Raw genomic sequence first — 14,133 nt, forward strand, 5'->3', positions numbered from 1 at the left:
GCTGATGGCCATCCCCTTCCCCGTGCTGAAGGAGCTGTGGACCTCAGCAGGATCTAGGGGAGGACGAGGCAAGGAGGGAAGTATATGCTATGATAGGAGTCAGTTGCCCTGCCTAGCTGTGATTTTACGTTGACCAGGTACATATGAAGTCCAGTGAGAACCCCCCAGAGTGCTAAGAGGCAGAAACTGAATGTGAATCCTCTGCCAGCCTGCTGAGAAAAGGCCAGAACCTCTCTGATTTGCTAGATCGGAGCACATGTAATGAGACAGAAGCAGGGCTGTTGTGCCCGACCCTGGTTTGATGGCCCCTGGAACTCGCAGCGGAGCAGGGCATATACTTCCCCTCCTTGCCTCTTCCTGCTCAAGTTCCCCTTCTTTGATGAGTTTGGACCAGTCACTGAGGTCCTGGGAAGCTGAGAGACATTTAAGACACATTCAGATCACACCTCTGAAAACCAGGGATGACCCGAGCTGGCTGGTGGGTGGCTCCTGCAGAGAACCAGCCTGCCTGCCTCCCTGAGGCATCATGTAGGCAGCGATTTAAGAAATAGCCCTGGATGGTATCAATCTCACAAGCTGCTGCCCTTTCAGGCCTCCCTTTCCCAGGCAAAATAACTGAAACGCCAGCAGCCATCAGACTCCATCCCCAAACTCTGTGCCTTTCAGATTGGGCTGGGCACAGCAATGGGTTGGTAGCACCGAGCTTCAGGCCGTGGCCGGAGGTCAGATGTCCGTACTCAGGGGGCTGCCTTTAATCCTGTCCTGCCTCCGAGCCCAGGCCAGAAGGGCTGGGGCAGCCCTGCACTGACTCTAGTCATTCTTGGGATCACAGCTGCAGCTGATGCTCAAAGGCCCTCACTTGTTAAGTCTTGCAAGGATCAATCTTGTCCTCTTCCAGCACCTCTGTGAAGCCATGAGATGCCATGGCTCTGATGCCACCTAATGGACCCCCAGCTTTCCATCCCCCAGAGTAATCGGGGCTGCCACGGAGACGCTCTGGAGCCTGCAGGAGGCAGGGACTCCCAGGGATATCAGCTGGCTCAGGTGTGACCTGGCAGGAAGAGGGGAGCTGGCTGAGCCGCTCTTCCTGTGGTGGTGTGTGTGCTCCCGTTCTCAATGGCTTCACCCCTGCTCGGGGCAGCAGTTCAGCCCATTCCTTGTGACTATGAGGTTCTAGGTGTGGTAACCCACGCGTTGGTCGCTTCAGAACTGGACTCCAGCGTTGCGATGGGCACCACACAGAAGGCCCAGCTTGTAGAAAGTACGGTGACCCGCCACCTGAGGGGGCAGGAATGGCTGAGCCCGTCTCACAGGGTCTCTGGACCCAGCAGTGGTCGTACATTCAGAGTCGGCTCCTTGCAATTCGAAGGTCTTTCTTCTCGGTTGCCGCCGCTCACCCAGGACCAAGCAAGACGTCTGCGCTCGTCGGCCATAGACGCCCTTAGCTCAGAAGATGGGCAGGTACGGCGCAGCGGCCCAAAGTGAAGGGAGACGTCAAGGCTGCGAGATAAGGGGAAGTGTCCTGAAGTGAGAACAAAGGACTGTGGAGCAGGCGCCTTCAGATGGGATCGTGGCCTTTCCCCGTCGAGGTTCAGGTGCAGATTGAGTGGCGAAGTCTGGCAGTGCAGGTAGCTGGGCTGGGAGAAGCTGGAGAAGCTGCTGTTCCGTGGACACTGATGTACTGGTCTTGTGCCTGCCCCAAGCTTTAGTCTTTAGCTCCTGGCCTAAACAGGGGGGAGGACGTTGGGCCCATGGGAGAGCAGCCGTGGGGTTTGTTTTTCATATGCTGTTGCTGTGGCAGCAATGCTGAGCTGCACTGACTGGAAGGAGGGAGGCTCCTGGAGGGGGATCTGAGAAGGGATGAAAATATCCCCTCCAGAAGAAGGGAGCTCTCCAGCCTTGGCTCCCAGGCTCTGCGGGGGGACTGGGCTGGCAACCTGGGCCGTCGCCTCAGCCCAGAACTTCTGAGCGAGTCTTCCTGGTGCTGTCTGAGCCAGCTCCGCCCTCGGATGGGACTGAAGAGACAACGGAGCCTGTTTCCGAAAGCCTGGTGAGGAGAAAGCGGGCCCTGAAGTCTGATGTGAAACAAAACGGGCGGCTTCTGCGGCACCCCCGGTGGAGCGGAACCGAAGTTCTGGGCTGGAGGCGGGGAGGGCAAGTGAGGTTCTCCGGCCTGGGCCATGCAGAAGGTCCGACTCAATGGTCATCACTGCCCCGTCTAGCTTTAGTCCATCACTGGGGCAGCAGATGGGGTCCCCTTTTATTTACGCTGGTGAGGCTGGGGCACAGTTTTGCAGCAGGGGGCGTGAGTTTCAGCTGACGCTACAACCCTACCTGTCTTCACCTGGCCGCCAGAGCAGCCCCCCTTCCCCGTGTTCAGTGAGGGTCTCTTCGCCTCCTGTTCCCACCCCCATGGGCCTGGGGCAGGGCGTCCTGACCTGCCACAAACTTGGCCTAGCAGCGCTTAGGGTTGGAGTCGAAGGCTGCGGCGGGAGAGTTGGGAGGAGCCGGGGAGTTTCTGCTCCTAATGCGGAGTGGGGGTTGGGCTGTGGTCCCTTGTGAAGTCTGAGAACGATGCCCTTACCCACATGTTCAGCATCCCCCTAGGCAGGGTTTTCGGGATGGAGCCTAGGCATGGCCGCTCCATTGTGGTACTGCTCTGTTAGTGACATCTACCATGTCCATGGTGGGGGTGGAGCCATGGGACATGGGGTGGAGCTATGGAGTGGGCGGAGCTAGTGCTATGGGCTGGGGCCTGCGCAGTGACCTGCCTGGTGCCACTTGTGGGCATGGCTGAGCAATACCATCCCTCTGTGGGGGTGGGGCCATGGAGTGGGTGGGGCTGCTATTGTGGGGGTGGGGCCATGGAGTGGGTGGGGCTAGTGCTGTGGGGTGGGGCCTGCACTGTGACTGGCCAGTTGCCTGGTGCCCATTGTTGTGGGCGTGTCTAAGCAGTACCAGTGCCAGATAGTGGCTGGAGTGGGAGTGATCAGAGCCCCATGGCTGACTCCACTGCACCCCCTTCGCTTCCCTGTGGCCTCATCAATGCAGCCAACCGGTACCTGAGCGCCGAGCCCTTCCGCTTCCAGGTGGTGGCCACAGGCTCAGTGCTGCGGCCCCGCCAGGTCTGGGTGCTGCGCTTCGTGTCCCCACAAGGAGCCGGGACGGCTGGGCAGGGCGAGGAGGGCGGGCAGAGGCTGCATCTGTTCAGCGCCCTGCAGCGCTTCCTGGCGGCCGATCCCAACGGCAAGGTCACCTGCAACCAGGAGAGCCCGGGCCCGGGAGCCCTCTTCTTGCTTCGGCAGTATCCGGATGGCAAGGTGTGAACCCGCGCCCCCAGCTGCCCCCCACCCTGGGCACCAGCTCCACTGAGCCCTGCCCTCTTCCTGCTGAGGTGACACCCAGCCTGAAGGGGGCGCCCCCACCTGCCCTTCCTCCCTGTGGGCAATCCCCCAGCACCCCAGCTAGGGTGACCGCAGGGGGGCCCCCTTTACTCCTGACAGCTGGGGGGAGAACAAAGCTGGGTGGGACTCAGCTGGCAAGTGACGGAGATTCACGCGTTGTCCAAGCCGAGGGGCTCCCCACGAATCACCGCCCCCGTGCGGATCAAAGGGGATTGTTGGGAGGGGTGGGGGGAGTGCAGAGGAGCTCAGGTGCCCTGTCCAGTCAGAATTAGCTCTCCCACGGAGCGACCTCTCTGCCTGGCCAAGGTCTTAGGGCGCTGCACCATATTGGAGAGTGGCTGTGGCCTCAGCCCAGAGTTAGTGGGTCTCTAAGAAACAGGCTGGGTGGCATCATCCCAACCTCCCCTCCCCCCCCGCTCCATGTGAGGCCCCTTCACCCCAGTCACCGAGCAACTTCTGGCCCCTGCAGTGTGGGAGGGGGAGTTTGTCCTGTGTCTGCTCAGATCCTCTATGCTGTAGCCACAGGGTGCGGGGGTACGCAGCCCCTAGGAATACCCCCACACTGCCCCATTCCCTGGGCAGGACCGCAGTGGCCCTACAGCGCAAGGGCCTGGCTGGCAGTAAGTGGGTGAGCCCCGAGGGCTGACTCAGCGACACGTCCTCTCTTCGGGCACTGGTTCCACGACAACCTCAGGGCACCTTGTGCCTCCAGGCCGGTGACTGGAGTCTGCCTGGGGCTGGTAGTGGGCAAAAACCTTCCTACCTGCTGGCTGCGGAGGGGCCTGGGCCAGGTGAGTTGTAGGCATCTCAGCCTGGGCCACGGACCTCAGGACAAGCCATGGGGCTGGCATGGGGGGTGGGTCCCTGAGCTGGGCCTGACTGAGTCACTTTGGATGTGGGCTGAAGCAGAGCCAGGGGCATGATGTCTCAGGGGCCCTGGCGTGTAAAGTGGGTCCTGCCGGGGGCTGGATGGAACCACAGGCCGAGGAGCAGGCAGACAACATGAGCTCTCAAAGCTCACAGGTCAGCACCGAAAGGGACCCAGCCGGGGGCGCTGCTGTGCCAGACACCCCCTCAGCCCTGGCTGACATATGGGCCCTGAGGAATTCCCAACTCCACCCTGTCTAGGAAATGGGGATCCCACAGGTCGCTGGTACCCATGGAGGGCAAGGAAAGGGGGCTACCGGGGCACCTATGCTGCACTGCAGCCCAGGGGGGAGAGCACTACATGGCCTGACCTCCAGGGCATCCCCCCCTCTTCTCCTGGCCCCTCGGGCTCCTGGCTGTGGCTGATGTGACACTGCCAACTTCTCTCCTCCATGCGCCAATACCCCCAGGTCTTCCTGTGGCTGATGCCATGTCCCAACCCTCCCCCCCAATACACACACCGGTGCCCTCTAGTGTTGTGCTGGGGGACACCCTGGGAGAGCCAGCAGTCCTCTCCCTGTCCCCCGAGCCATGCTGGCACCGGCCCTTCCTTGCCTGGGTCTCGGCTCTGCCTGTGGGGAAGAGCCATCTGTGTCCCTTGCCCTGGCGCTGACGGGCCACCCCTCCCGGCAGGTGTCTCTGCAGTGTGAGCTCTCCCAGCGCTACCTGGGCGGAGCCGAGGACAACGTCACCTGCTTTGCCCAGACCGTGGGTGAGGGCGAGAAGTGGAGCCTGCACTTGGCCCAGCACCCCAACACGCACCTGCTGAACCCCGGCAAGCAGCGCTACCTGCGCTGCGACCAGCAGACCGGGCACCTGCGCTGCGACCGTGATCTGCCCTGGGGGCCCGACGCCGTCATCACCCTCCACTTTGATCTCAAAGGTGGGCATCTCCCACATCCCCACACCCTACCTGCTCCTCAGGGGTGCTCTGCCTTGCTGGTGGGGAAGCTGTGGAGGAAGGGGGAGACGATGCACTGGAGAGTAAAGAGTGGGGAAAGGTCTGGGTTGGTGGGAGACCAGGATAGGTGATGGGGTGGGTGCCATGTGGGAGCAGATCTAAGGGATGGGGGTATGTGGGGGAGAGGGGCACTGGGTGGAGAAGGATCTGAGGGTGCAAGGAAGGATGTGCGAGGCCAGGGTGCTGGGGCGGGATGGGGGATGTAGATGGGGGATGGGTTGCAGTGCGTGCTGGTGCACGATGGCGTGTTGGGCCTGTCCCCCGTGCCCACGGCATCACTGGGCAGCAGCACTGGGCCATGGTGCCAGTGTGGTTCTCTCTCCCTATCTTTAACGTTGCCTCCCTGCCCTGTCTCTAGAGAAGAAGTATGGGCTTCAGACTGGGGCTGGGAGCCTGCTGGCCGCCGACGGCTCGCTACAGGCCGAGAAGTCCCCTCACACGCTCTATTCCCTGGAGCTGCGGGGCGGCCTGCTGGCCCTGCGGGATGTGGACGGCAGGTACCTGACGGGGCGTGAGGGCGTCGTCAAGGCCTTCAAGACGGACAAGCCAGGGCGCGACGAGCTCTTTGCTCTGGAGCCCAGCGCGGCGCAGGTTTCGCTGCGCACCTGCACCGGGGGCCGCTTCATCAGCTGCAGGCCGGGTGAGCAGAGCAGGGCAGGGCGGGGGACCTGGGGCTGCACCAAGATGGTACCACCTGCTGGCTGCCACTACCCCAGCCTGTGCCCCTGGGCTGCTGCCCAATGTATTCTGGGGCATGCTGCTCATGGAAACTGAGTGGTTGCGGCGCTGGACTGGGACCTGGATCTGGGTTCATTTCCTGGCTCCGTGTCAAGTCACTGGATTTCTCTGGGCCTCCGTTCCGCAAATGCAAAATGCGGTTAATGACCCTCCTTTTCTCCCCCGTTTGTCCGGTGAACCAGAAAGAGCTGCAGGGCAGGGACTATCCCTGTGATTGTACAGTCTCTAGCACAAGGGGGCCCTGATCGTGGTTCAGACCCTGTTGTTACCTGTATGAAACGAAGGTGTGATCTGAATCCTGCAGCAAAACCCTGTGGTCTCTGACAAAGATGCAGGTCATTTCCAGTACGGTGCCCAACGGAACATGGAAATCTGTGCCAGGCGGTTTATTTTGTGTAAATCAGCATATACAAGGCTTCCCCCACATGTTGAAGCTACCCCCGGGGCTTTGGCACTGTTAGTAGGTTTCAGAGTTAACAGGTCAGCCGGTGCCTCCTCTCCTAGCCCTTGTTACAGGCTGTCTGCCTGCACCCTCCGGCAGCTGCTACTGTGTCAGTTACCATCCATTCACATTTTCAAGGGGACTGTGCATTAAGTGGGCAGGTGCAGCATGCCATGTAGCCCTGGGAATCTCTGCACCGTTGCGTGCCGCCTCCTGCTGTGGTAGATGGAAGTTGCAGTGACTGGAGTAGATCCGACTGCAGCCAGCAGATGGCAGCAATGATGTAGGCCAGCGGTTCTCAACCTTTTTTTCCCCGAGTACCACTCGGGGGGGAAAAAAAAGGGGGGGGGGGACTTTCGGTGGCGGCGGGGTTTCTCGGCGGTGGCGGGGGGGGCTTTCAGCGGCGGCGGGGTTACATGGGGGGAACAATGCCCTCCACCGAAACCCTGCTGCTGTTTGCCCCTTTTCGGTGGCAGGGTTTCGCGGTGGCAGGGGGGGGGACTTTTGGCAGCAGCGGGGTTTTGTGGCGGCGGGGGGGGGACTTTCGGCGGCGGATTCGGCGGCGCGGTACGGCTCACGTACCACCCAGCCTTCTTCAAAGTACCACCGGTGGTACGCGTACCACTGGTTGAGAACCACTGATGTAGGCACCAGCCCTGGGGCGGGCATTTGACTCTCTGCCGGCTCTGGGCTGGGCATCACGCTGCCCACTTTGATGCCATGCGTCTCTTGCTGCCCGCAGGGGCCGACATCTATGCCAACGCCACGGCCGTCGGCAACACGGAGCTTTTCCAGCTGGTGCTGAACGACCTCACCAAGCAGGCCTGCTTTCGCAGCTCCTCCGGCACCTACCTCGGCGCGGTGAGTGCGGCCGGAGCCGGGCAATTGGCACAGAGTGACTGATGGGGGGAGATATACAGAACCACCAGCTTTGTCCTGCAGGGCCCTGCCCACTCCCATGCAGCTCTGTGCTCCGCCTGCAGTGGGTGAGCGCATCGCAGGGACTGAGGGACATAGGCAAACGCCAGTGCAGGGCATGGTGGTCCTGGCTCTCCCCTAGCCGATCCTGGCTGCTACAGAGTGCCCTGTTCCAGGAGTGGCCCGTTGAGAGGGTGCCAGCGGATTAAGGGTTAAATCCCCTTGCTCAGGGGCCTGGGCAGGGCTGCTTTGAATCTCGGTTCCTCTGCCCCACCTCTGCCCAGCTGGTGCCCTCCTTAGCCCTGCCTGAGAGCCACATTCACCCCTCTCCTGGGGGTCGTCGGACGGTAGCAAGGAAACATGGTTCCAAGGACTGGGCCTGGGGAGAGGCCCCGGCTGGAACAGGAGCGGCTCCTGACCTCCCCCACCCCACCCAAAAGGAGGAGTGCTGAAGGCTCAGCATCCGTCCCTGCCCCCTAATGCAGCCTCCTTGCAGGGTCCCAAGGATGCTGTGGTGAGCACCAGCACCCAGGACAAGGGGGTCTGGTTCTCACTCCAGTACCAGGAGCAGAAGGTGACACTGCGAACGGCTGACAACAGATACGTGGCCACCAGGCCCAATGGGCAGCTGCTGCTGGCGCCCGAGGCGGCAGGTAAGGGTGGGGTGGAACCGATGGGGATACATACAGGCCCTTAACCTCCCAGCCGCGCTCCTGATTCAGCTCTGGGATGGTGTGGCTAATGCTCTCCCATGCAGAGGCTGTTCCAGGGCCCATGTGCTGTGAGCCAGTATGTCTCAGCCCACATCCCACCTGCTCAGATCACTGGCACACACTGTCCCCTTGTTTGGACCCAGCACTGTGAGCCCCTAGAGGGTACTGGGGTCCTAGGGCAGGGCAGAGGGGGTAGCACGGGCAGGGGCCAGGCCTGCCCTGCAAGGAGCTGGCATCTGTTTCCAAAGCTCTCTCTCCGACAAACACAATGAGTTTGGGCCCACAGTCACTTTGACCAAACTTTGGCCCTTTCTGCCTCCGCTCAGCACCTCTGCAGGGCCCGTAGCCTCCACTCCGTGCGGGCCGGCTGGGGCTAACCCTGCCTGCCGGGATCTGTGCCCCCAGGCAAGAAGGAGATGTTCCTTCTGCTGCTGGTGAACCGGCCCCTGCTGATCCTGCAGAGCGAGGCCGGCTTCGTGGGGCTGTTCCCGGGGACTCAGAGACTGGACGGGAACCGCCCAGCCTATGATGCCAGCGTCCTGACATTCAGCGAGGACGGCTTCTGCCACTTCACAGTCGGTATGGGGGGTGTGAGCAGGGGGTCCCTGCCAGGGGCTGGGCTGGGTGTGTGCAGGGACTGGGGGGTGCGGGGACAGCAGGGGATGGGAGATACCAGGGGATCCATGCCAGGGGGCTACACTGTGAGGGTGCAGGGGCTGGGGTGTGCCAGGCAGTAGGGACTCCCTGGAGATGGAGGTGCCAGGGAATCTTTGCCAGAGGAAGGACAGGGCACCCCCCCCCTCCCCAGAGGTGGGGGCCCCGTGGCCGTGTCTTTGGAAGGCGGGTTGCACAGGCTATCCTGCCAGGGACACAGCCAATGAACTGCTGATTGGCCCCCATCTCCACCCCTTTCCATCTGGCACAGTAGCGAGCACTTCAGAGAAAGGTGGGGAAGCACCCGTCAGCCACTCCCATAAGCCTCCTGGGGGCAGAGTCCACTGTGGCCCCAGCTAGTGCCCGCTCTGCAGCAAGGCTCTAGCGTGTATCTCCCGGACCTCTTCCCGCTCATAACATCCTGCAGCAGTGCCTCCCCCAGGTTAACAAGGACCCAAGGGTGCCCTTTTTCTCTGTGTGCCCCCCTGTCCATATGCCACCCCATCCATCCTGAGCTACGTGTCCTGACTGCCCCATTCAACCCACAGCCCACAAGTACTGGAGCCTGGACAAGGACGGGTTGGTCATGGCAAGTGGGGACCGCCCCAGCGACTTCACCCTCCAGTTCGTCTCCTCCAGCTGCCTTGTGCTCAAGGCGCCCAATAGCAAGTACCTGGTGGCGGAGGCAGGAGGCCGCCTGTGGGCGGGGGCCTCGGATGCAGCCTCTGCCACGCCCTTCCACTACTGAGGACCTCTAGTCCCTGCAATAAACTCCTCCTCCGCTGACTCGAGCGCTGCCTACTGTGTGGCTGGGACCCCCGCCCTCCCTTTCTGCTGCTGTCCAGCCATTGCCCATCTCCTTAGCGGGATCTTCTGTTGCTGCAGCACCCTGTAGAGTGGGTCAGGGCAGGAGCCAGCTATTGGGAGGAGACCTTGCCCATGGGGAGGGAGGTGAGTCGATGGGGTTTCTCCTGGCGAGACCAGAGCTCTGTGGGGCAGGGAGCACTCATGTGCCCTGAAGTGGGTGCTGACTGGCAGAGATCTGGCACCAGCAGACTGGTTATTGCTGCCCCCTAGAGGCTCGGGAGGGAAGTAGTTCCTTGCTGCCCCCTGGGGGAAACCCTGCCCTAGTAAAAAGGCTCCAGGCCATGGCAATAGCAGAAAAATAAATATTTATTGGAAAATAGTATTTATTCAGAGGATGTGGTAGGAGGAAAAAGTGCCACAAGTCACTGCTATGGCAAATAACAACAAGTCCAGGGGAGGGGGTGGAAGCACCTCCCAGTCAGTCACTGCACACATGCAATAGACAGGAGCTAATTGAAATTCACACGGGGGCCCCGGGGGTGGATTAGGGTGTCTGCCCCACCCCTACCCCACTGAAATGGGAGGACACAGGAGGTGCAGGCATGATCCATGCGGGTGTGGTCTGGGCCAGGGGTCACTTGGCTTTGTATCCATGGGCTTAGACAAGTTCTGACCCCTGGTTGTAGGGTCCGGAAAGGGATCCATGACAGCTCCCAGCTGCCCACCCCTGCCCAGCAGGCGGAGGAGGGTAGTGCCTGCAGCAGGTGAGTGAGGCCTGGGGGCAAGGAATGGCTGCTTCATGCCTGCAGGAGGCACCAAGTCTGGGATGTGAGTTGAAGTCTGTCTCCAAGTCTCTGGGAATGCCAGCAGTGGCTCCTCACCCAGGAGGGGCTGACGTGGAACACTGCTGCGAGAGGCTGGGACGCCGCCATCAGACCAGCCGTGGAGGGAGAGAACGTGTGGCCTCGGTCCCAGACGCTGAGGCAACGCATTGCCTTCTCTGGCGCGGAACAACCTGAACAGAGCCTCAGTACAAGTCCACTCTACAGGGAAATGAACAGGAAAGAGGCCAGGCCGTCACTAGCAGAACCTCATCAGCTTCTCAAACCCCACCCTGTGAGGGACTCTGGCTGGGGAGAGCTTCCCACACTCACCCACATCCCTAGGGAACCCTGTCCCCCCAACTGCTTCCCCACTCTCAGGGAAATATGTTCTCGGAGCGGGGAGAGGCAGCCAATCAGAGGAGAGGAGAGGAGCGCAGATGAGGAAATCGAGTCAGGGCAGTCAGGAATGGAACCCAGGAGTCCTGATCGCCAGTCATGTGCACAAGCTGCCTGCCCAGTCTTCCCTCTCTCAGCCCGTCTCCACCACAGCCTCCCCCTTTGCCTATCACCTAGTTATTCCCTTCCACTGGTCCACGAATGGTCCAAGACTCCCCCATCGCCAATCTTTTTCCCTCCTGCCCAGTTTGTCCACCCCAGCTCCTACCCCCCACGCTGTCCCTCCTGCGGACCCTACCCGCACACATTCAGTCTCCCTCACGGTGCCGCCGCTGCTGCTCCAGGCAGGAGGCAGCAGGTGGGGATACCTGGAGAAGGAGGCCAGCGTGAGGATGCCCAGGAGCAGCTCAACGGCGTAGAAGAGTAGCAGGATGGCATTGAGGATGGCCTCCAGCCGCAGGGCGTAGGTCTGCAGCAGCAGGTAATAGGCCGCCATCACCGCCGCCGGGAATGTCAAGGCCAGGCTGATGGAGAGTGGCACCTTCCGCTGGCACAGGTTCCCCTTTGAGCCTGCCATGTGGCACAGTTAGTGAAGCAACCCCTCCCCGCCCTGCAGCCATCCATGAGTGCTGGCAGCTTCCTGGAGGGGCAGGACTCAGGGGACAGACTGCTGGGGGATTGGGATACGGAGCCTATCCCCTCTAGGGCACTGGCTCCAATCTGGCCTCAGGCTGGGGGGCAGGGAATGGGACAAGGGGCTTTCCCTTTAGGGATCTGGCTCCAATGTGGCCCCAGCTCCAGGGGCCTGCCTAGCCCAGGCAAAAAGCTCTTCTGCTCTAGGCACTGATCAGTCTCCAAGCTGCGTGACCAAAAGCTAGTCGTGCTGGCTGCTTGGCGGCCCACAGGAATGCAGGGCACAAGTCCAGCCCTCTCACAGGTTTCTGCCCCCAAGGGGCAGCTCTAGGCACTCACCAAAAAATATCCGAGTGACTTCAATGCCAAGGTAGAGGAAGAGCATGACCAGATCCAGGGCCAGGTTGGCAGAGGGGTACGGTAACAGCAGCCCTGTGGGACATAAGTCACCTGTTTCAGGAGGAGCGCAAGGCCCCCAAACCTTTTCTCTGAGGTACCACTGTCCCTCACCCAGTACAGGCCACCCAGGAAGGGGCAATGGCTGTAAACAGCTAGTGCTTCTCAGCCCAAAGGCATTCCTCCAGGGACAACATGTCAGATGGAGAGTCCCAGAAAGTTGCCAGTGGGGCCACAGAAATGCACAGTGCAGAGAGGGGCTCATATAATGGGTCCTGGCCCTTGCCCAGCATCGGAGCCAAGTGCTAATGGCTTCCTCTCACCCCTCCACCCACCAGATACAGCCTGCAATGGGATGGGGGTGGCTGAACCAAGGAGGTCTGAGTGGCTATGGGTGGAATAAGTCAGCTGACACTCCACTGGGCTTGTCCTGCCTGCCTTGCCCTCTGTCAAGTGGCACCTGATACCACAGCAGAGGGCAGCGCCTGCTGCCAAAGGCTGTCCCATTGCAGCCCCGGGCAATCAGAGATGGGTTCCAGCCGAAGCTAGGGGCTGGGATGGCAGCGGAGGGAACTCACCCTTATAGACGAATATGAAGATCTCCAGGAGGAAGTAAGTGGCATAATACCATCCATTGAGGAAGAGCAGGATTTCCAGGGGTGTGGAGGAGAGCTGGCGGCCTGGGGGATGGGCAGATGAACAGCATGAGCGGGCCAGGTGTCACTCCCCACACAGCCCTGCCAGCCTCATTCTTCTTCCAAAAGGGGCAGAGGAAGCGAGAGGGTCTAAGTGAGCTGCATTAACCCATAACGCCCCATGGGAGCCCCACCTTTGTAGGCTGAGGGATCGTATGACTTTGTGAGATAGTCAGTCCCCGGTGTTCAGCCTGAGAGGAAAGGTGGTCAAGGCACTGGCCTGGACTTCCTTCCCAGCTCTGCAACAGGCTCCCTGCATGACCCTGGTCAAGTCACTGAGGGCAGATTTACAAAGGGATTTAGGCACCTAAAGATGCAGACAGGCACCTACCTACCTACCTGCCTCTTTAGGCACTTCAAAATCTGACCCAGACTCTCTGGGCCATCTGTAAAATGGGGACAAAAATCCTACCTTTCTCCTGTCTATTTTGTTTCATTGGGGAAAGGGCTGGCTCTTGCAGTGCAGCACAATGGAGCCCTGATCTCAGCTGGGGCTGCTGGGTGCTACTGTGATTTCACAGAGTTTAAGGCCCAAAGGGATCAAAGAGCCTGACCCCCTGTACAGCACAGGTTGCCAAGTTACCCCAAAGGCCAGGCGAGCTGCCACCTGGGGCTGACTTCACACCCGGCTGAGTCCAGCAACTTGTGTTTGAGTAAAGAATCTTCCAGCGAGGTGTTCAGTGTTGATGTGAATCCCCCACTTCCATGCGACATTTATTCCGGCGGTTCGGCCCCCTCACTGCTGGGAACGTGGGCCTTCTAGCTAATTTGACTTTGTCTGGCTTCAACTTCCAGCCATTGGTTCTTGGTCGGCCCTTCTCCGCTAGATGCCAGACCCCTGTAGCATGGGGCATTTTCTCCACATGAAGGTACCGCCAGACTAATCAGGTCCGTGATGATATCGGCTAATGCTGGGTGACCCCGTTTCCATTCCAACCCCTCCCCCGCCTGGAGCTCTGCGCTTTGCAGGGAGGTTTGGTTTCCAGGCCTGGTCTCTGAGGGTGACATGCTTCATCCATAGGGTGGGGGTAGGGAAGGTAGGTGCCCCCCGGGGGGAGTTGGGGGAGGGGCACGTGACCCCCTCCCCGTGGAGGGGGAGGTCAAGGGCCCTTCCCGCGAGGGTGGGGGGGTCACGTGGCACTGCCCCCCCCAGCAGACGGAGATAGGGAAGGGGCACGTGGCAGCCGGAGGGCAGGGAAGTGTGGAGGCACGTGGCCCCCCCATGTAGAAAATGGGGTGGGGACGTGCCCCCCTCGGGGGGCGGGGCTGTCACGTGCCTTTCCCGCAGGGGTGGGGAGGTCACGTGGCACCGCCCCCTTCCCCGGCCGGGGCTTCCCCTCTCTCGGTGAACTGGGGGGGTCCCAGGCACCGGGAAATATCCCCCCCCCCAGCCCCGCACTTACTTCTGGGAGCCATCTTCCATCGCCATGGAAACTGTCACCCGGCGACATCGCTTCCGGGAGCGCGGGCCGGGGAAGCGGAAGTGCGGGGCCAGCCCGGCCCGCGCGCTCCGCCGCTCCAGCCGGCTCAGCCCCGCGGCTCGCTGGTGCTGGAGGACCCGCCGGGCGCCCGTGATGGGCTCTGTTCCCATGACCTAGGCGTCATGGCTGAGCCACGGTCCAGCG

The 14,133-nt window shown here is 61.2% G+C and overlaps 3 protein-coding genes across 3 annotated transcripts in view; 2 read left to right on the forward strand and 1 right to left on the reverse strand.

Annotated features, from left to right (window-relative positions):
* CPSF7 (cleavage and polyadenylation specific factor 7) overlaps positions 1-5,099 on the forward strand; it is a 28,966-nt gene extending 23,867 nt beyond the window's left edge. The window contains exon 10 of the mRNA XM_067541508.1: positions 4,965-5,099. The gene's annotated coding sequence lies outside the window, so the exon portion shown is untranslated. The remainder of the gene's footprint in view (positions 1-4,964) is intronic.
* A 2,022-nt stretch (positions 5,100-7,121) lies between these two features.
* On the forward strand, positions 7,122-9,671 carry LOC137148609 (fascin-like). Its single transcript, XM_067541510.1, has 4 exons — positions 7,122-7,333; positions 7,887-8,043; positions 8,509-8,682; positions 9,306-9,671. Exons 1-4 carry the CDS (start codon positions 7,193-7,195, stop codon positions 9,503-9,505), a joined length of 672 nt encoding a protein of 223 aa, XP_067397611.1. The 5' UTR covers positions 7,122-7,192; the 3' UTR covers positions 9,506-9,671.
* A 279-nt stretch (positions 9,672-9,950) lies between these two features.
* Positions 9,951-14,039, reverse strand: TMEM216 (transmembrane protein 216). The gene is made up of 5 exons (XM_067541512.1): positions 13,912-14,039; positions 12,392-12,493; positions 11,757-11,849; positions 11,153-11,354; positions 9,951-10,607 (listed from the first exon to the last, which is right to left on the reverse strand). The coding sequence occupies exons 1-5, from the start codon at positions 13,922-13,924 to the stop codon at positions 10,592-10,594; spliced, it is 426 nt and encodes a 141-aa protein (XP_067397613.1). The 5' UTR covers positions 13,925-14,039; the 3' UTR covers positions 9,951-10,591.
* Between the last annotated feature and the right edge of the window lie 94 nt (positions 14,040-14,133).

Source organism: Emydura macquarii, unplaced genomic scaffold (genome assembly GCF_026122565.2).
Source record: "Emydura macquarii macquarii isolate MOO-44397 ecotype Brisbane River unplaced genomic scaffold, CSIRO-AGI_Emac_v2 contig_670, whole genome shotgun sequence".
Lineage (NCBI taxonomy): Eukaryota > Metazoa > Chordata > Testudines > Chelidae > Emydura > Emydura macquarii.